Consider the following 21,770-nt stretch of genomic DNA (forward strand, 5'->3'; position numbering starts at 1 on the left):
GTCTAACACGACCTCATTGGATAACTTTTCTCTACCTAGATTGGTCAGGTTTTGCGCCTCTATAAAACAATCGGCATTCTTTGACAACGTAGCGAGGGTCTTACAGTTCCTTTCTTTCAGGAACACTCGCAGCGACGCAGAACATCTTCTCAAAAACTGTTCAGCAATCATGGTGTCCCTGAGGGAGTCGAAGGTCCTCTCAATATGGGACATTTCAAGCCAGTGGTCAAAGTAGCCCGATATTCTACCTGCATATTGTATGCCAGTCTCATTGTCTTCGGGCCTTGCGTTTCGAAACTTTTCTCGGTATCCCTCAGCAGTGCACCGAAAGCGCTGAAGGAGAGTAGCCTTCAGCTGGTCGTAGTCTAGGGCTGCATTAGAATCAAGCCGTCCTATGACCGTCAACGCTTCTCCTGTCAGGCAGAGGCTGAGGGAGAGCGTCCATTTTGCGCGGGGCCATTCTTGACTTGTTGCCACTCGCTCAAAACGTTGCAAGTAAGCGTCTAAATCATCCCGGGCTTCGTTAAAGGGCGGGATCAACTTATGAGGACTGAATAGCTCAGGAGCCGCCCTGGTAACCGACTGTTCCGTAGTGCTGTCACTCTGTGCGCTTTGTACGCCAGCAGTCTTTTCCTGGAGCTCGATCTTGAGCTTTAGCACTCGTTCTTCCGCTTCTAGTCGTAGACGCTCTTGTTCTGCCTGCGCTTCGGCCTCCAGCGCCTGCGCTTTCGCGTCTTCCCGATGTTGGGCGCGCTGGTTGCGTTCCCTCACGATTTCTGTATCAATCCAACGCTTTAACTCCGCTCCTGTCATTCCTAGCTCTTTCCCTATGGCGTACCACCTCTCGATCTCCATCGCTCCTCCTGTGCGTTTGAATATCCTGGCAGGCTCGCCAAAATTTGTGATAGGAGGATGTGGGCCCAGGCCTCAAGCACACAGGGATGGCACAATGAACACAGAGAGGCTTTAATGGCACGGGGACGGGACTAGGATAACGTACACGATAACACACACACAGTTCCTTTCATAAATGTCTGTCGCGTAAGTATCGTCACGCTCAGCGTCAATGTAGGAAGGCGTCCGATAGCGCGTCGGTATCACACACTCACGGCACGAAGAGGCGCAGAGATGAATCTTGAGCGGCGAGTGGCGCAGGTGCGGGAGGCCGGGGCGGATGCCCGGCACATGACGAGCCACTCGCGCGACAGCAGGGTCGGGACGTCTGCCCGCCACAGAGTAGACCGTTCGGAAGGCTTAGCTGCACCGGAACATGCCGGCGTCGGATGCTCGCCCAGCAGTGGAGCAGGCCGGTTGACGACCAAGGACAGCCCGGCCTGTTCTGCCAGCACACCCAGGAACACCGGCCTTGGGTAGATGACTGCTCGGCTCGTTCGGAAGGCCAGCCCAGGCAGCTCAGGCAGATCGCACGGCTGCCGTCTCCGCCCAGACACCGGCTCTTCTCTTCCTCTTCGTCCGTCGCCGCCGCACAGCAATCACGCGCATTCAGCCGCGACATTCAAACAGTCCAAACTCCTATCACACACACACAAGCACCTCTTTATCACACAGATTGATAGACATCTTCACATTCTATGCGAACAAAGATAATCGAGCTCTTTTGTGGATCATGAAATGGAAGGCTTACTAATGCATGTGTCACCAAATATTAATATGTGTCTAGCTTCTATTATTAAGCGCATCGTCTCACACCTGCTTCTTCTCATTAAGACTGTTTGCTTAAATTTTCGTTGGTCTCTGGCAATGGATCGCAAGAAAGCTCTCGGCAGCCACGTTATTTACTTTGTTCTTGTGTTCTCATATCCTGTCGTATTCAAAACAGTGGTACCCTGTACTAGTTGTCGAAACAGGGAGTGTGTATAGGTTCTTGTCTAGCACCAGTGCCAAGTAATCTGCTTTTAGCCAAACTGGCCAGAGACCTGTCAGATCACCTTCACGAATCTAAGGTTGTAAATGTTTTTAGATATGTTGATGACTTAGTTATTATTGACTGTACATTCACTTGTTTTACTAATCGATGTGCTTCCCTTTTTACCGCCATTCATGACAGTCTTAACCCACTAGAAGTAATCTTTGAAATGCCATGTGACGGGAGGATTAGATTTCTTGACATCAAGTTTGTGCTCGCCGATAACAAAACCTGCTGGTGTTACGAGCCTAGGGCAAGTAAGCCACTTTTACCATTTCATTCTGCGCATACGAAGCTTGTGAAAAGAACTGCGGAGCTGTGTTTCAGCGAAGCACTGAAGAAGTCGTGCCAGCAGCTAATGCATGATAGCTTCGGACAGCAAGCCTCACATTTAAGCGGCACTGGTTACCCGAGCCACCGATGCTTAAGGCAGGAACGGGCACCTAAGAGCTGCACTCTAAACAAACAGCTGAAGAAATGGGCCAGAAGGCCTTAAACAGAGTAAGGCTACATGCTTATAAACTTTCTTGACCCTGCACATGCATCCCTGAAGCGCCGAAAAGTGTGAGGCTGTGTTGAGAAGCATGTGAAGCCTTTTGTGTTGTGAGGTGTGCCCACTGTTCTAGCTTATATTGTTAATTTGTCAATATCTTCAGGAATTTTTCCAGATGTGCTAAAAACCGCTCGCATAACACCAATCCATGAACGTTGTGCGAAAGATCAAGTCTCAAATTACAGACCAATTTTGGTCTTAAATATATTTTCAAAGCTTTTCGAAAGCATCGTGGTTGACAGGCTGTGGTCTTTCGTGACTGAACACAATGTAATCTGAAAGTACCAATAAGGTTTCCAAAAGAATAAGTCAGCAGAGCAAGCCCTTCTAGATATCAGGGATAAAATAATTGAGAACACCGAAAAACAGAAGGTTACACTTGGCCTTTTTTCTAGATTAGCAGAAGGCTTTTGACTCGATCGATCATAAAATATTATTCCGTAAACTAGAAATCTACGGAATATGTGGCGTCGCTAATGATTTAATAAGGAGTTACCTAACGAATCGAAGCCAATTTGTTCAGATAAATTCTATTACCTCTGACATTTTGCCCATAAAACAGGGTGTACTTCAGGGCTCAAAACTTAGCCCGCTATTGTTCTTAATTTATGTAAATGATATTGTGCGAATACCCGACTCACCTGACTTGGCAATGTATACCGGTGATACGAACATGTTTCTTACGTCCACTGACACTCCTGAACTTTCTGTCAGTGTTAATGCGTATCTAAATCGCTTATCAGTTTGGTTGAGTGCAAATAGTCGAACTAAATACTGCAAAAACAACATACATTTTATTCAGGGCTCGTAACAAGAACATACCTAATGACATAAACATTACAATAGTACAGCAATTAACCATGTCCAAGAACAAACATTCCTAGGCATTTGGTTTGGCAAACATTTATCTTGGAGTTCGCATATAAGGATGCTATGCAGTGACCTTTCTAAATCTGTCGGTATCATTAACAGGATAACCCAGCTGATTCCGCTTTGGCTGAAACAGCAGTTATACAATACTCTCCTTTACTCTAAACTCTGCTATGGGGTCCTGGTTTGGGGTACAACTTCAATAACAAACTATAACAAGCTAATTCTTTTACAGAAATGAATCCTTCATATATACTGCAATTACCATGGCCGTGTTGTAGACCTTGAAACAGCTCCATTATTTCAACGCTACTCCCTTCTTCAAGCAGACAGAATATATTATAAGAAACTTCTGATTACCATACACAAACAAGAATTATTCACCAAAATAGACAACTATGAAATACCTCGTTATTCACTCCACCGGAATACCAGACACTTACTGAAAACAAGAACCAATTATGGTAAACAAACATTCATATATCAGTTGACAAAAATAGTAAACAAGGTAGGAGAACTGTTAAACTTTAGTGCTTCAGAAAGCTCCTACAAAAGATAGCTTAGTGCATTATTGCTTGCCGATGACATTTGCTTTCACTAATTAACATTTTCATTTTATTGCATATGTATGTAGGCATGTATGACCTAACAAGGAGTAGCATTTGTGCTAATGTTTATGCGGCTTACTGGTTCTAACGAACAAATATTGTAATCATTTTTGTTACTGAAATTATGCTCTCTTGTGCGGAATGTATCACTTCACTTTTTTTTCGTTAATGAACCCTCTTGGGGTGTTACATAAGGGGTGGGGTTTACAAGATGCAAGCGTTTACAGAAGTAGAAAATGTGGCTGGACAGGTTATGGCAGCGATGTGGTGGGGAAGGCCCTTCCAGTCATTTGCCGTACGTGAAAAAAAATGAGTTCATGAAGGTAGTAGTACGGGCTTGTGGACGCAAAGCTTGAAGAGGGTGACCGATGGGATTTGCATGGTGGGGGTGCGCAAATGTATGGTTCTTGTCTTAGGGGCGAATGAAAGGATTTGTGATACAAGACTGGCTGAGAGCAGCATTCCGGGCAAGTTGGTAATCTATTACTTAAATAATATAGCGCGACAAAAAAACGACACGGACGTGAGAGAAGACACACCAAGCGCAAACTTTCAACTAAGTTTATTGTGCCACTGCATCGGTTTTATACATGTCGGGCAGCGTAGATCGCGCATTCGCTTACAAGGAAATGAAGTGCGAATCCATGTAACATGGTTACGAGTCATGTGATGCCGCGTCCAAGAAACTTAATTCTTTTTCTGTGAGAGCGAGAGACGGGAAGCTAACACACGTGTCACCCAATTTCGTGATCATCTGCGCTTCAGATATTTCACGGATGAGCTGCGTGCTGCCACGGGAAACAATCATGCATTGATCCTCAAGAGGCTTGCATCCATGATCGCGACAGTGGATTGCCAAGAAACCACCAGAGCCGTTTTTTACATTGTTGCTGTGTTCGCGGAGCCGATCATTGAGGCAACGGCCAGTTTGTACGATATATTTCTTCCCACATGAAAGCGGGAGGTTGTACACCACCCGGTGGACACACTCGACAAACTTTTTGCGGTGATGCTTTCTGCAGTTATCAGAAGGGACGGCATTTGGATCCTTCAGCCTGCAAAGCTTGCCGAGCTTGTTGGGAGCCGAAAAAACAACTCTTACGTTCGCCCTTTGGGCAATCTTTTTCAAGTTGTGGGATAACCCGTGCATGTAAGGTATGACACTTACTTTAGGGCGTGTGCCGGGAGGGGCATCGGCAACTGACTTCTGCGTACTGGATCGCGCTTCTCTTAAAATGCATTCCGCGACAGACACTAGCACCACCCTGGGATATCCAGCCAAGGACAAACGTAATGTTTGCGTTTCAAAGCTTACGTCCACAACATGACAGCAAGACTTGCTAAGGGCATTCTTGAAGCACAAACTGATAATGGCCCGCTTAACAAGCTTAGAATGTGCGGACGCATACGGAAGAAGTGGCTTGTTGGCTCGCGGCTCATACGACCGACACGTGTGGTTGTCCTGAAAGTTCAGGTGAAGATCAAGAAAACGAAGAGACTTATCTACCGGCACCTCATGAGTGGTTTGAAGGGGGACTAAGCACTTCTGAAACGTTTCTAACACTTTCTTAGCTTCCAGAATGAAGGCATAAGAAGAGCAGTCAATAAAAATTAAAAAGTCATCAACGTATCTAAATGTTTTAAAAACTGCAGCGCCTTGCACTTGTGAAGAAATGTCAGTCTAACCAGGATAAAAACAAGTCACTAAGAATGGGAGCAATGCAAGAGCCAATACAAACTCCGCTCTTCTGCAAATAACATTGGTTATCCCAAGTGATAAAGGTGGAATTAAGATAAATCTGTAAAAGTTCTAAAAATTGACTGCAAGACATGCCGGCCTCATTCTGGAAGGAAACAGCACCATACTTATCAATACATTGCTCAACACAGGATAGTACGCTTCTATGCGGCAAGGAGTAATAAAGATCCTTTGCATCAATAGAAAATGCCTGAAGACCATGGTCAGAATGTGACTTCAAAAACTCAATCGCAGTATCTGAGCTCTTAACGAGGAAGGGGTCGCTGACAGGCAGAAGGCCCAACTTTTGTTGTAAAAACACCCCCAACGGCTTTTGCCAAGTATCAATTTCCGACACAATAACCCGTAACGGAACACCGGGTTTATCCGTTTTGGCACTGAAGAAAACTTGCAGATGATCTCGCTTGCTGTTTTCGAAGGCCTTGGTTAATTTTTGCAGATTAAGTCTTTTGCACATGCGCTTTGCCACTGCCTTTACCTTGGCCAGCGACACTTCCCTATGACAGTTAAACGTGGCAATGATGGCTTCTAGAGCCTTGGCATTAAAGTCTTCAGCAGGTAACACAGCAAAACCACCTTCTTTATTGGCAGGAATTGCACACAGCGAACTTTAAATTTTCATTGACTGCTCTTCTGATGCCTTCATTCTGGAAGCTAAGAAAGCATTAGAAACGTTTCGGAAGTGCTTAGTCCCCCTTCAAACCACTCATGAGATGCCGGTAGATAGGTCTCTTCGTTTTCTTGATCTTCGCCTGAACTTTCAGGACAACCACACGTGTTGGTCGTATGAGCCGCGAGCCAACAAGCCACTTCTGCCGTATGCGTCCGCACATTCTAAGCTTGTTAAGCGGGCCATTATCAGTTTGTGCTTCAAGAATGCCCTTAGCAAGTCTTGCTGTCATGTTGTGGACGTAAGCTTTGAAACGCAAACTTTACGCTTGTCCTTGGCTGGATATCCTAGGGTGGTGCTAGTGTCTGTCGCGGAACGCATTTTAAGAGAAGCGCGATCCAGTACGCAGAAGTCAGTTGCCGATGCCCCTCCCGGCACACGCCTTAAAGTAAGTGTCATACCTTACATGCACGGGTTATCCCACAACTTGAAAAAGATTGCCCAAAGGGCGAACGTAAGAGTTGTTTTTTCGGCCCCCAGCAAGCTCGGCAAGCTTTGCAGGCTGAAGGATCCAAATGCCATCCCTTCTGATAACTGCAGAAAGCATCACCGCAAAAAGTTTGTCGAGTGTGTCCACCGGGTGGTGTACAACCTCCCGCTTTCATGTGGGAAGAAATATATCGTACAAACTGGGCGTTGCCTCAATGATCGGCTCCGCGAACACAGCAACAATGTAAAAAATGGCTCTGGTGGTTTCTTGGCGATCCACTGTCGTGATCATGGATGCAAGCCTCTTGAGGATCAATGCACGATTGTTTCCCGTGGCAGCACGCAGCTCATCCGTGAAATATCTGAAGCGCAGATGATTGCGAAATTGGGTGACACGTGTGTTAGCTTCCCGTCTCTGGCTCTCACAGAAAAAGAATTAAGTTTCTTGGACACGGCCTCACATGACTCGTAACCATGTTACATGGATTCGCACTTCATTTCCTTGTAAGCGCATGCGCGATCTACGTTGCCTGCCATGTATAAAACCGATGCAGTGGCACAATAAACTTAGTTGAAAGTTGGCGCTTGGTGTGTCGTCTTCTCTCACGTCTGTGTCGTTTTTTTGTCGCACAATATCATTTAAGTAACAAGACTGGCAACGTGACGGCGAGCAGGAAGATCACACAAACCTGATTGCAATTTTAGAGATGATATGCTAACGTAGTATGAGTATGAAGAGTGAATAAACCTGGTAGCTCGGTTTTGTACAGTTTTGATGGCATTTGTTTGTATGTACGTTATATGTGTATTCATTTGTACTGATTTTATCCGCTGTTGTAACCGTGGGGTATGGAACCTCTGTCAGGCCTTCGTGCCTATAGTCCCAGTCTTCCCTCGCTCAGACGAAAAAGTACCTATGAGCATAACGATGATGACGTGCGCCCAATGTGATGCGTTGATTTTCTGGGAAGTTGCACTGCTGCTGAGCTTGAGGTCACGGGTTCAATCGTGGCCATGGTGGCCGCTGCACTACTCCAGTGGAATGCAGGAACACTCGTGTGCTTACACACTTGGGTGCACATAGAGGTTAATCTCAAGTCTCCCACTATGGTTGTGCCTCTTAACCATAATGACAAATCGTAGTGCAGAACACAGAGGTACAGAAAAGATGGCAGATGAGTGCTCTCTTTTGTTCTGTCTGTTTTTCCGCACTATGATTTTTAATAATGATGAACCAACAAGCCAAAACAGCCACAGCCCCTAACCGTGCAGTGGTTTTGGCGCGTAAAGCCACAGAATTTAATTTGATATAACTTAGCTAGGGTCTGTGCGCCTTGTAGGAGAAGCCATGGAGACTAGGGCAGGGCTCTGACTCTCATCGTCTGCTGCTGGGTTGTCCTGCTGCCACCACCACCACCATGGCAGTGGAAGGGGACACAGAGCCAACATTCAAGAGCCTGCAGGATGAGGCAGCCTTCTATCGAGAGCAAGCTGTCCAGTACGAGGCCAAGTGAGTGTGCCTGTTGTTGTGGTTCATGACTGTCTTTTTTTTTTTTGCTGGAGCCACATCGTCATTTAGGAATACACACTTGAGCCTAGCTTTGTTCTCTTGGGTGGTGAAGTCGAGGCAGAAGTGCAGTACAGAACCCATGGCCATAAACTGCTTGTGGGCACAAATGCAAGTTTGTAAAAATTATGCAGACATTAAGTTACTCGTTTAAGTGTATCTAGAATTACAGAAGGTAGAAAATTGCATGGCGCATCCCTTCTGTGCTCACACACTCAAATTAAAGGCATAAGAGGCAAGCATTCTACACTTATAGGGTATTCTTCGAAAACGAATTTTCTTTTAGGTTCAGTTTGTTCATTTCACTTCCCCTTTTCTTTACAAGTAATTGTTGGCGTTTTCTTTACAAGTAATTGTTGGAACACAAATGTGCTGCAAAAGAAACCAAGAGATAACCAGGGACTGAAGGTGTGCACCGGACTTGGTCCTCAATAGTCGGGCAGCAGCGAGGGCAGCACAATAGCATCATTACAAAATAAGAAAACTCAATGAGGAATATAAATTTTGATGCACTCTAGAAAAATCAACATAAATACCTCGACAAAGAACAACAGAAAATGCCTTTACCAAAAAGTAAAAGTAGTTCAAGATGTTGCATAATTAAACATATTCTATAAGCAATTTGGCAAAGAACACGAACTAGTAACTGTTTGCTGCATAAACCTATATGTACAAGTAAAATAGAGCCTGGCAACAAAAAAAAAGAAAGCCAAAGTGCCAAGTTTTCTATTACCTAAGCCCTGGAAGAAGAATGAATAGGAGGATTGGGGTGTTTATATATCTTTATTAAGTTGCTTTCTCAAGTGTCTCAGGGACTTTGCTTGTTAAATTTCAGTTTAAAAATTACCATTACCATCCATCCTTTCATTGCCAATGACAGCAGTATGTTCTCCACTCTGTCCAGTCAGATGTGTGCAGTAATGTACACATTTGGCAAACTTTGAGGTAGTTGCGCCATTTGTTCTATAATTCTGGAAGCATTTTTGCTCATCTCTCTGGGTTTGCTCAATTTGGGTATTTAGCACATTGTGGAACATGCCCGTTTGTGCGTGTGCTTGCACCAAGCAGAGTGCACGTCCGCAGATCGGAGGGTGGATGCCGGACTTTGTTGGCTGCTACCACAATGATTCTCCATTCAAATAGTTGCACTGTACTGCAAGGCCACCACTTTGCATGTTTCTGCCATACGTCGTATGTTTATGGAATGTCTTTTTTTTTTTTTGGTGTGCCACTTGCGCACTGTTGCAGAACCGTGTGTGCCAGAACAAAAGCAGATGGAAAACAGTGATGTGAAGACCACATTGGGAGTGCACTTGCAGTTGTCAGTGTCGTTTTCTCACGAGTAGATTTTGAGGTTGAGAACGAGATGCATTGCTATGATGTTTGTTACCCGCCTGCTCACGGAGGACAAAAAAAGCAAGAACATTTTCTTGATTTTGTACTAGGATTTGAAAAATCTTGTCAAAAGTTACCGGAATCTCCTTTTGAAGATGTCACGGGTGAGGTAAGCTGTTGCTCTGTTTTGTAAGCTGAAGCAAGTTTCGAGCCAGTTGAAGACGACTTCTTCACCAAGACTGAAATAATGCGAGAAGAGTGCTCGTGGGAAGACGGTGATTGCTTAATTTTTTTTCTTCTTTGGTATTTGTGGAATTGTGCAGCAGGAATTTGCTCCACCTGCACATTTCACTTCAATTACCAATTGGTCAATTACCAATTTTACTTGGAATTATTAAGGCAATTAAGGAAGAATAAGACAGGAATAATGCGGGGAACTGGTTTCCCCATCATGGCAGCACTGCAGCTCCAATTGCTTTCGCTATGATGGGGTAATTAGCCTATCAGGATGGACCAAGCTGCCTGTGCTCTCTCTCTTTTTTTTTTTTTTTTTCAAGGAAGAAAGTTCAAAAATGAAGGAAGTGGAGCAAGTGAACACAGCTTCGCAGGGGAGCACTCGACAGCATTAAGCTTGAGGAGCTTCAGTGTTGCTTCGAGCAGTGGGACAAATGTATTGGCTCTGTTGGAGGTTATATTGAAGGGAACTAAGGTGCAAGTTGGAATCAGCTAGCATGAGACAGGTGTAATTAGACATCACAGGGAGAGGTTTTTGTCCTACGTGAAAGCCTTTTTTTCTTTTGGAGACAGCTCAGTATTTTTTGGGGTCCCCTTCACATACAGATGAACAGATCATGAGCTCAAGGTGAGGGAATATAATTGCAGAACACATCTCTTCAAGAGCACTTTTACAGTGTAAGCTGTTATGGGTTCATTCCAATAGCCAATTTGATTGGTAATGGTGTCCACCACTGCCAGTGTCCATAGCAGCTTCATTAATTAAAGGACTAGCGCAAATAACAGGGACACAGACAGAGAAGACGACAGGACGAGCGCTAAACATCATCTGAGGTTTTACTGCGAGAGAAGGTACATATATACATTTCGGTGGTGCATGCACACACAGGGTTAAAACAGTACAGGCACAATCTAATCAAAATGTGGCAAACTATTCTGTAAGTACGTTCTTTTTTTTTTTGACAAGGCAAGTGATGTCGTGCTGACACAGTTATCACCTTCCCTGTCAAAGTGATATGCCTTGCAAATCTCGCGCCCCCACCCTGTGCCTCCCCTACCAAGCACACACGTGGTATCAAACGCAGGCACGCACCTGCACCGCTTACAATGCTTGGCCAAATGGCCGCCCTCCGCTGATGAATCTACCAGCGTTCGGTGCTCTCGTAGCCGTTCATTTAGGCAGTGGCCAGACTGCCCCATGTAGCATCTACCGCAAGAGAGAGGTATGCGGTATACGACCCCAACAATGCAGGGTACAAACTTGCATTCATGTTTTATGGTGCAGACCGGTTTTTTCTTTTCGTTTACCACTTTGCACATGCGCACCAGCTTTTCGGGGGCAGTGAACATCACGTCCACGCCGCACTTCTCTCCAACTTTTCTCAGCGGGTGCGATAGCTTGTGCACATACAGTATAGCTGTACGCTTCAGCTTCTTGCAGCCTTTTTCCGCTGCCATGCCAGGGTGTCCACCTGCCCTGATTTCTTTCAGGAGGCATTCCGCCACAGCCGTCCCGATATCTTTCGGAAAACCAGTGTTCTGCAACCGGAGCACTTGCATCTGCAAACTAACCTCAATTTTATGGTGGCAAGACTTTTCGAGAGCACCACGCATGCAATTTTTTGCAATGCCCCTTGTTGTGTCGGCAGCGGTAGGCAAGCGGGGGCCCGGCGCCCAGAGAACGCGCGGCGAGCGCCGACGCAGAGAGGGAGACGCGGAGCCAACTGCTCCTGATGAAAACCGGACAAAGGACTGGGCCGGCTCGCGGCCGTTTATTACCAAAAAGGACTTCACACGCCAGGTGGCACCTCCTGATTGGGTCCAAGCTCGTCACATGACAGAAGGGGGGTGCGCCATCTAGCTAGACTACTACGAAACATAAATGTATGATAACACGGAGATCTGGCAGGGGGAGACACTATACCACATCATCCCCCCCCCCCTGGAAAAAAAGTAAGCATACAGTGAAACGCGCACACAAGACGCGCAATTAAGTCCAAAGACAAACTCAGTTCATTCCCTCCCACATTCACACACGCGCGCACCAGTCGCACACAAGGCACGCACTTAAGTCCACAACAAATTCAGTCCGTCCCCACCCAAGTTCACACACGCGTACCAATCATGGGGCACCATAACACAGGCAGTCACTCAATACAAAATCCGACAACGAACACGGGCACAAGGCTCATTGCACCGCATCAAACGAAGACATCTAATACCTGCGTTAACGAAACATGTGAACTGTCTCCTAAATGTCACAGCGAGGCCCCTAGCCGTGGCATTTTGAAGACTGCAATACGCTCCACATTCAAGAAACATAATCATTGAGCCACGGAGGCCATTTTCTGTCACGATGAGGACGTGTGCGTACTTCAGAAGAACTTTGGGGGTTGCGACGCGTATCGGTCGACTTCGAAGACCCAGTCGTCCCACTATTATTTTCCTCCCCCTGGTTGGACAATTGAATGTGGGTGTCGCTCAAAGCTGGAGAGGGTTGCCCAGGAAGCTCCCCTCGACGTCCCAACAAGTCCTGGGAGGCTACTGGTTCCCCCACGGAATCAGAGACGACTGCTGACTGTGTGACTGTGTAAACTCGGAAGTGATACAGTCAGATAAACTACTTAGCTGATGCTTATAACTATGAGAAGACGATGTCACTACAGACGAGTCATCAGAATGACTATCCAAGTTTGAATATGAGTACAAAAGTCTCCATCACTTGTACACAATGTACTATCTGCTGAATCCTTTATCACTAGGGGTTAACTTAGACACATGCCACGTCTTCCCATCACTGAGTAGAAAAGTAGATGGTCCTATTTGGGCCTTAACTGTACGAGATTTACTGTACTTAAAAAATCCTTTCCTATTAAATCTAATTCTGACGGTGTCTCCCACCTTGACACGAGTTGCCTGAGCACCTCTATGTTTGTCTACGTACTGTTTAGTCTGTCACTGTTTCTGCAAGACCCTTTCTTGAACTTGAGGCACAAGACTGTCCTGTTCCCATAGATCTACACAGAGCCGCATGGTTCCATCCTTCTTGCGCACCACCACGAGTGGAGACACCCACTCAGAAGCCTCGACGCGCTCGATGACGTCGCAGTCCTCGAGACGTCGCAATTCATTTGTCACCTGGTCACAGAGAGCCAGGGGTAGTTGGCGCAACCTTGAAGATACTGGTTTCGCATCTTGCTGCTGATGAATTCGGTGCACAAAGTTGTTGACGAGACCCAACTCGTCACTGAAGAAGTGATCAAAACCCGGAGGCACAGCTGTGGGGCTCTGTACTCAAGGAAGCGATGGTAGACGACATGTTAGCGACGTACCGTCGATCTGTATGCCCAAGCGTTGGATGGCGTCTAAACCCAGCAGTGACGTTCCTGTAGTCGTTACGTGGAACGTGACGGAGCATGACCTTTGGAAAAACTGGACAGTGGCTTGAAACAGGCCTTGAATGTCGATGCGTTGCTTGGAGAAATTTCTCAAGTCCACTGTTTGTGACAGCCTGTGCTGTCGACCAAAGTGATTTCTAAAATCTTCGGTCGTCATGAATGACACAGACGCTCCCGTATCCACCAGCAGTCGCATAGAGACGCTGTTAACTACGACCGGAACTTCCAAATCTTATTTAGTATCAAAAGCACTTACCGTCAAGACAGACGCGGACGGCTGCCCTGCAGAAGTTGAAGACAGCGTCTCTGCTGAAGAGACGTGTTGCACCGCTGTTCAGGTCTTTCGACATACCGAAGCGAAATGGCCCAACGTGTGGCAGGCGTTGCATCGCCGATTTCTTGCTGGACAATTCCTGTAAGACACGATATTGTTCCTGCTGCCACACCGATCGCATGCACCACGGTTCCCGGACGAGCCATGTGCGAAATGTCGACCATCTTGGCGGTTTCTCAGAAAAAGTCGGCCCTCTGGGCGGCTTCTCGGAAGAAGTCTGGCATCTTCATGGCCTGCCGGACTAAGTCGGCCATCTTGGCAGCTTCCCGGAAGAAGTCTGTCATCTTGGCCCGTCGACGGAACGCCAAGTTGAGATGCCTCGATTCTTCGTACATTTTTAGAGCCGAACGCGCGGTTCGCTCGATGCAAGGCTTCTGAAGAGTGTCCAATTTCTTCTGCCTTGTCCAGGGACAGGGTTTCGCCATGAGCTAACTTTTCGCGAACGCTGGTGTTCGCTACCCCATGTATTATTTGGTCTCGGACGCGCTCATTGTAGGTTGTGCCGAAGTTGCACTGTACCGCCTTCTCCATCAGTGTGGTCACAAATTCCAGGAATCCTTCTCCCTCGAACTGCCTTCGACTGGTGAATTCGTGCCTCTCTGCCAGAACATTTGTTGACGCGGCGAAGAGCCGGTCAAGCCGCTGCAAGAGTTTCTGGAGTTCTAACGCTGGCGGGACCGCATCACTTGACGTTGACGCCGCGCCGGTCGACTGCCTTGCTGCTTCCTGCTCCTCGTCTGCAAAGTACTTTCGTTGTCCCTCACGCCCGAGAGCGCTGATGAGCACGGACGCTCGTCGCGCGTCCGTCCAGTCGCCTCCACCGGCCGCTTCGAGGTGGGCCTGAAAATTTTTTTTCCATCGATACCATGGAATTAATGGTGGCCCGGGCAATTCAAGAAAAATGGGAAGGTTCGCCTTAAAAGAAGCCATGCCGGGTAGCGTGCAGGAGGCAGTGCAGAAGACAAGCCGGAGCTCGCAGCAGGAATGGGGCAAGGAAGAACAAGGGGGGCGAGAAGGCCTAGGCTCGGAAGCCTCATGACGCCAAGTGCGTCGGCGATGTTTGCATGCCGTGCAGACACAGGAAGGGTCGCTTCACGTACGAAGCTCGTTGGTTTCCCGGGGCTTCGGTCGGAACCGCAGCGGGAGTCCCACCCTCGTCGCCATAAGATGTGTCGGCAGCGGCAGGCAAGCGGGGGCCCGCGACCAGCGTGCGCGCGGCGACCGCCTGACGCAGAGAGGGAGACGCGGAGCCAACTGCTCCAGATGAAAACCGGACAAAGGACTGGGCCAGCTCGCGGCCGTTTATTACCAAAAAGGACTTCACACGCCAGATGACACCTCCTGATTGGGTCCAAGCTCGTCACATGACAGAAGGGAGGTGTGCCATCTGGCTAGACTACTACGAAACATAAATGTATGATAACACGGAGATCTGGCAGGGGGAGACACTATACCACACCCCTCTTAACCAATTTTGAGTGAGCCGAATTATATGCTGAAATTGCCTTTTTCGTGCGTGGCTGGTACAACCAGCAGATGTGCCCTGTGCCAAAGTACAAGCACAGCTCGAGGAATTGGAGACACCCGTTCATCAGGCACTTCATGCGTGAGCCTTAGTTTGCCAGAACAATCACTGAAAATCCCTGAAACACTTTTTACCACCTGTGGTTTGTCGCTCTCGTTGTCAACATTCACAAACACAATAAAATCAACATATCTAAAACACCTCACAACACATTTTTCCTTTTTCATGCACGCTGCCACGCGTTTGTCAAATTGGCCTAAAAATATTTCGCTAAGTATGGGAGCTATGCAGGAGTTTATGCAAATACCATCTTTTTGCACGAACAACTTGTCGTTAACACAAATGTAGGTGGAAGAGAGGTAGCACTCAACTAATGCTACAAAGTCATTTACAGAAACCCCGCTACTATATTGGAACTGGACAGCCCCCCAGCTTTCAATCCGCTCTTTTACTGCATCTAACAACTCTGTTTGGGGAATGGAATAAAAGAGCTCCTCAATATCAACTGAAAAAGCAAAATTGGCTCGTGAAGCACCAGCTTGCTCACCCAAAAATTTAATCACATCCTTTGAGTTGCTTACACGAAAAGGATGCCTATTTGGCTAAGATGCTTTTGTAGGTATTTTGATACCAGACCTTGCCAGGCTTTTTTCTCGGATACAATTGCTCTGAGAGGCATGCCTTCTTTGTGGGTTTTTGCAGAAAAAGATATACGTTCAGCCCCGGCATATTCGCAGCTTTTACAGACTTGTGTAGTCCTGTCAAATTGATCTGTTCACACAGTTTTAATGCCTCTGCTTTTACTTTCCTGCCAGATTTTTCCAAGGGAATAAAATTCTTTTCAATAGCCTGCTTAGCCTTTTCATGATACATCGTTTTGGGCAACACGACGAAACCACCCTCCTTATCAGCAGTCAGCAAAGAGAGATTATTCTTCCTGAGGTAACGAATTGTTTTGCTCACTGCTAGCATTGCCCCAAGTGAACTGTTTTAACCCTGTGTGCGCATGCACCACCGCGTTGGTCAATATATTGCCGCCAGCATTGCGAGAAGAAACAGACGATCGACACATCCCAACTGCGTTTCAAAGAGCCGCCACACCACGAGCATCAAGCAAAGCACCGCAAGGCAACGGTGGGCCGGTGCTGACAGACCGGCGGCTCGTGCGTGAGAATCGGATGATTGGCACGCGACAGGAGGCGACGAAGAGAAGAACGACATTCCAAGAAGCGAAGCTCGAGGTACGTTTTTGTTGTTGTTGAGTATTCAGTCGGTTTTTGTTGACGGGCACAGGTTCGCCCAGAATAAATTAGTTTTCGTAGAAACGGTTCTCATAACTGTTGGTTACGTCGGTGTAGATGTCCGTTTCGGCATTTTCATCAAAATGGGCAAGTATAGGAGGACTCTGCAAATGCCGTCGTAGCTCGGAGGAGTCTTCTTGTTCTTTCTCCCACACAAAAGGGACATCTTCTTTTGTCAGTTGCATGAGTGGTTCAGCAATTTTAGAAAAATTTTCTACGGAACGCCTGTAGTAGGCACACAGTCCTAGGAAACGTCTAATAGCTTTTTTCTCTTGGCTTCGGAAACATTTCTACTGCAGTGATCTCAGGATCGGGGCGGACGCCTTCAGCACTGACAATGTGACCAAGAAAGCGGAGCTCGCGAAAGCCGAAGTGTCATTTTTCGGGTTTTATGGTCAATCCCGCCGTGTGAATAGCATCCAGAACTGCTCTCAGTTGCTGCACGTGCTGCTCGAATGTAGTGGAGAAGACCACCGTATCATCAAGGTAGACGAGGCACGACTGCCATTTCAGTCCAGAGAGAACAGTGTCCATCATCCGCTGGAATGTGGCAGGTGCTGAACACCAAATGGAAGCACCTTAAACTCGTATAGACCATCCGGTGTCACAAATGTCATTTTTTCGTGATCTCGCTTGTCCACTTCTATCTGCCAGTATCCGCTTTTGAGATCCAAAGAGGATAAGAAGTAAGCATTGCGTAGTTTGTCCAAGCTGTCGTCAATGCGTGGGAGTGGATAAGCATCCCGCTTCGTGACGAGGTTGTTTCCTGTAATCAACACAAAATCGTAGAGTGTTATCCTTCTTTTTGACCAGGACTACCGGAGATGCGCACAGGCTATTGGATGGCTGTATTACATTGTCCTTGAGCATTTCCTGTACTTGACTTCTTATTGCTTCTTTTTCGTTGGGAGCCACTCGGTACGGGTGTTGGTGCACTAGTCTTGCAGGTTCCTTGACCACAATGCGGTGTTTTGCGACAGGAGTACGACGAACTTTCGATGAAGTCGAAAAGGAATCTGCAAACTCTGTGACCAAGTTCACAATCTTATCTCTTTGTTGTGCTGACAGCTCTCGGTCAATGTTGATAGAGGTAAGGACACGGTCTAAAGTGACAGAAGCTGGTGATGCTGCATCGAGGGTTGACACATCCGCAAGTTGTGCATAGTCATGAAGAGATGCTATGGCTGTTCCCTTCGCCACGTGCTGTGCCTCATTGCCAAAGTTAGTCAATAGGACGTCCCCACATCCGTTACGCAGGTGAACTAGGCCTCTTGCCACTATTAAAGTCGTCGGACGATCCCACCGCTGTCAAACAGATGCAGGAGTTGGACGATCTCGCTGCTGCCACCATTTGAAGGAGTTGACGGTCGTAGAGAGGAACTCGGTGAACAGGATTTATTTGCAGGATTTACATTTAAAACAACACATACGTCGACAGTCTAGCGTGACTCCCAAATGGAGCCCACAAGACAACGCATACAGCCAACAGCTTACGAGCACACAGCTCACTAGTACATTTCGAGCACGACAACGAGCACGCAGCTCACTACGACAAGCACACACTCGCAGCCTACAAACGCTGCTTATAAGCACTTGTCCCCCCCCCTTGATTCCAAGCGAACGGAAACGTTCGTCCAGTCATCGTTCGACGTCACCGTAGGTGACTCGCCCTTTTGGAGGAGGGCTCACAAACACGTGTTGCACAGGTTTCAGTGCCGCACGCACACACAGGTGTAAAGGTCCGGAGCCGACGTCAGAGGGGCTTCGTAGAACTGTTTCTTCCCGGGTGGAGCGGCCGGGTACCACATTCCTGAGCTGACCCTGCGCCACGTGGCTGCCGGTTTATTCGCAGTTCTCTGAAGTGCACCCCGTCCGGTTGGATAGGAACACGTGCAGCGGGCTGAAATAGCTGGCACGTTGTCACCCCGTACGGCCATTCCTAACAGCTCCTCCATGGCCCGGAAAATCTCGCCTGGCCAGTGCTGGCAACCGCTGGGCAGGAAGAGAATGGCTGGCGAGCAAGACGATGGCTTTGCTCTCTGCACCCCCTGCGTACTTGGAATGCCTTCAACCATCTCGCAACAACTGGCACAGAAGAGTCAACTTGGCAACACAATGCTGCTCAGCGTTCAAACGCCCGGAATCAGCTGTTAATCCACCAGGCCTCCTATCACAATTTCAATGCAAGTCACTCAACTGGGAATTCCAAATTTTGCCTTAAAATTTTGTGCCGCCAAAGCGAGCGTTCACGTTCCCCCTGAGTTTGACCAAACCTGACCGTCGCACTGCATAAGAGCAAAGGTTTACGTAGAACTAAACCGAATGCTTCTCAACCACCAATACCCGAACATATCTTAAGCAGCCTAACTTCACGAGCAGCCTGTTCTTATCCTATCGCAGTGGCGTACTTATCTCACGTACTGTTGCCACTGAACAGTGTGGCCAACTCCATAGGTACGTAAATACAATCGCGCTTGCTTTGTGGTCCCTATTCCAAACACGTGCTTGCATCATACAAAGTTTTCATCCCGCTGACTCGCATTTGTTCCTTTAGCCCCTACAGGACATGTTCCTTAAGCGAACAACCAAACTTGCGTAACTTACGCAACACAGAGGAACCTTTAAACAAATGTGTCTTCTAACGACTAGTTCTACGCACGCTCACTAAAAGAAGTCAGAAAACTGCTGCCCTTAACACACATGAGCAACCCAGTCATTAACAATCTGCTTTCTTCCGTCCACACAGGACGCGCGCTAATGGAACTAAGAATGCTTCTCAGTGGAAATCATGCACTTACTGAAAATCTACGCGCTTAACCTTAGAAAATAAAAAAAAAAAACACATAAAAAAAGAAGGTTAACTAATACACACGTGCATTACCATAAGCCTCTCCACGATAACCTTGACACTCAGGTTACTCACTCACAAAAAACAAGAAAGCCTATCTACTTAACAATTAACACCTCGCGATTCTATGTGTTTACTTAAAATGAGTCTTTAAAATCTTGAGCTTCTCAAACAAGACATAAATAGAGCTCATACCTTACATATTGAAAGAAACTTAAATCGCGAAAATTATCCGAGTGCTCAAAAATAAAACATGCTTTACTTCCACGGAAGCTCTCTTGGCCTCCCGTTCTCGATTGCTTACGACTGACTCATACTTTGAGCCGTACCCGAGGTGGTCGCGGCCCGAAAGCTACTCTGGCTACCGGGGAACAACAAAAGGGCTGACTCACTATCAGCTGCCCCAAGACGTTGCAGTCCCCTGCCAATTTGCGTCCTGGCGCCCCGTTTTCATCACGAACTCGTTTAACCGCGTTGCTACTCCCCACCTGGTCTCGTCTGGCCACCTTGCGCTTCTTTGTACTACACGCTGAGCTTCGAAAAGAACGACGGAATGACAAGGAATTTAACTGCCCCGTGCCCTTTGTCCGCGTCCGTGCAGAACATGTTTCTCGGTCTCTTTTTGACCTGCTGCTCGAACATTTAGGATGCGTCAGTATCGTCCATGACGACCGCACCTTTCCTTTCTCCGCACCCTGCCTTTTCACCGTGATCTCGTGCCTCGTGCTGGCCGTTACACATCTCGTTGGCCCGGATCGGTCTCTTACGCACACAGTCTGAATGATCCTTAACTAAGTCATTCCTCTCTTGGCTACCTAGACTGGCGGAGAGTCGCACCGATCCCTGAACAATGCAGTTGTTCTCTCGTGAGCTACGGAGCTCGCCATCCCGAGAACTACTCTCAACTGCATCGTCCAGCTGGCACTTCTCTTCGGCGCGGAGATCTGACTCGACATGGGTGCTCGCGTCTGTCAAGTCTGCAGTATTCTGTACCTCGCTAACGACCTCAATACCATGAGATGCGACGCACACGCTCGGTAACTGTGCCAATTTGTTCGCAGCTGGCTTAGCTGTCTCTACAGTCCTCTGTTGGCACAGCACCTTGTCGCTCTCACTCTGGCCTTTAACAGCCTCTGTTGCCACTAAGGCATCGTTAGCTGCTAGCACTTCGAGTTCACCTGTGAACGTGCTGCTACTCTCACAGGTACTACTACTTCTCTCGGCTTTTGACTGAAATCTACTGTCTACTTCCTCCCACTTTCGCTGCGTCCAGCCTACAGATTTTTCCAGCCGCTGTTGACTTAGTTCGATTGCCTTCTCTAAACCTTGAATCTCTTCGTTCAATGCATCAATGTACTGCCTCGTTACTTCTGTTAGGCCTTCTTCCTCAGAAATACTTTTTAGTTCTTGCCTAGCTTTTTCCGGTTCTTGCCTAATTGCTTCCTGTTACCGTTTTTTACTTGGAATTCGTTTGCCCATTTGTTCTATGAATTTCAAATCATTGTTACTTTCTAGAATGATTTTACGAATCTCTGATTCCTTCAAGTCCTCCTCTATGTCTACCTCGATCTCCTCACACAACTACAACAGGTCAGCTCTCGTCAAACAAATTAGGACCATGGTCGCTACATTAAGCTTTGGCTCTGCTGTCACACAATACTTGTTGCGATACCCACGCAAATCAAAATACAAGTAAAAGATTCCAGCGAATCAAATCCAAAAACACGGAGAAATTGAAGCCTGGTAAATCTTACAGCCAAAACCAACCAAACCAGCCAGAAGTAGCACCATATCACCAGTCCTTCTCCGCCGTGCCCAGTCAGTTGCAAGAGGTGGTCAATCCCAAGTTGCCTCCAACTTGATCAGGATACCGGTCGGTCACCATGTGTCAACGTCCGTCAGCTGCCATTGCTGTCTCAGAGTCGTAGGCCGATCTAGAAGCTGTAGGCCGATCTAGGAGCCGTAGGCCGATCTCACCGCTGCCATTCAGTTATCGAGATTGGAGCCGTCGTAGTTGTCGGGAGGACCTTGGGACGATAGGGCTAGGCGAGCAGGATTCATTTGCAGGATTTACATTTAAAACAAGATATACATTGACAGTCTAGCGTGACTTCCAAATGGAGCCCGCAAGACGACGCATACAGCCAACAGCTTACGAGCACACAGCTCACTAGTACATTTCGAGCGCGACAACGAGCACGCAGCTCACTAGTACATTTCTAGCACGACAATGAGCACACAGCTCACTACGACGAGCACACACTGGCAGCCAACAAACGCTGCTTATAAGCACTGCCCCCCCCCCCCCCCCCCCCTTGCTTCCAAGCGAACGGAAACGTTTGTCCAGTCATCGTTCGACGTCACCGTTCTACGTTGTAGATGACCCGCCCTTTTGGAGGAGGGCTCACAAAC

General features: G+C 47.4%; 1 protein-coding gene across 5 annotated transcripts in view; it reads left to right on the forward strand.

Moving 5' to 3' along the window:
• LOC126526693 (nuclear distribution protein nudE-like 1) overlaps positions 1 to 21,770 on the forward strand; it is a 463,503-nt gene that overhangs the window by 67,605 nt on the left and 374,128 nt on the right. For all 5 annotated transcript variants that reach the window (XM_050174557.3, XM_055068353.2, XM_050174556.3 and 2 more), the window contains exon 2: positions 8,157 to 8,326. In XM_050174557.3, coding sequence (XP_050030514.1) covers positions 8,235 to 8,326 — 92 coding nt within the window. In that variant the 5' untranslated portion in view covers positions 8,157 to 8,234. The remainder of the gene's footprint in view (positions 1 to 8,156; positions 8,327 to 21,770) is intronic.

This window comes from Dermacentor andersoni, chromosome 8, assembly GCF_023375885.2.
Source record: "Dermacentor andersoni chromosome 8, qqDerAnde1_hic_scaffold, whole genome shotgun sequence".
In the NCBI taxonomy this organism is placed as follows: Eukaryota; Metazoa; Arthropoda; class Arachnida; order Ixodida; family Ixodidae; genus Dermacentor; species Dermacentor andersoni.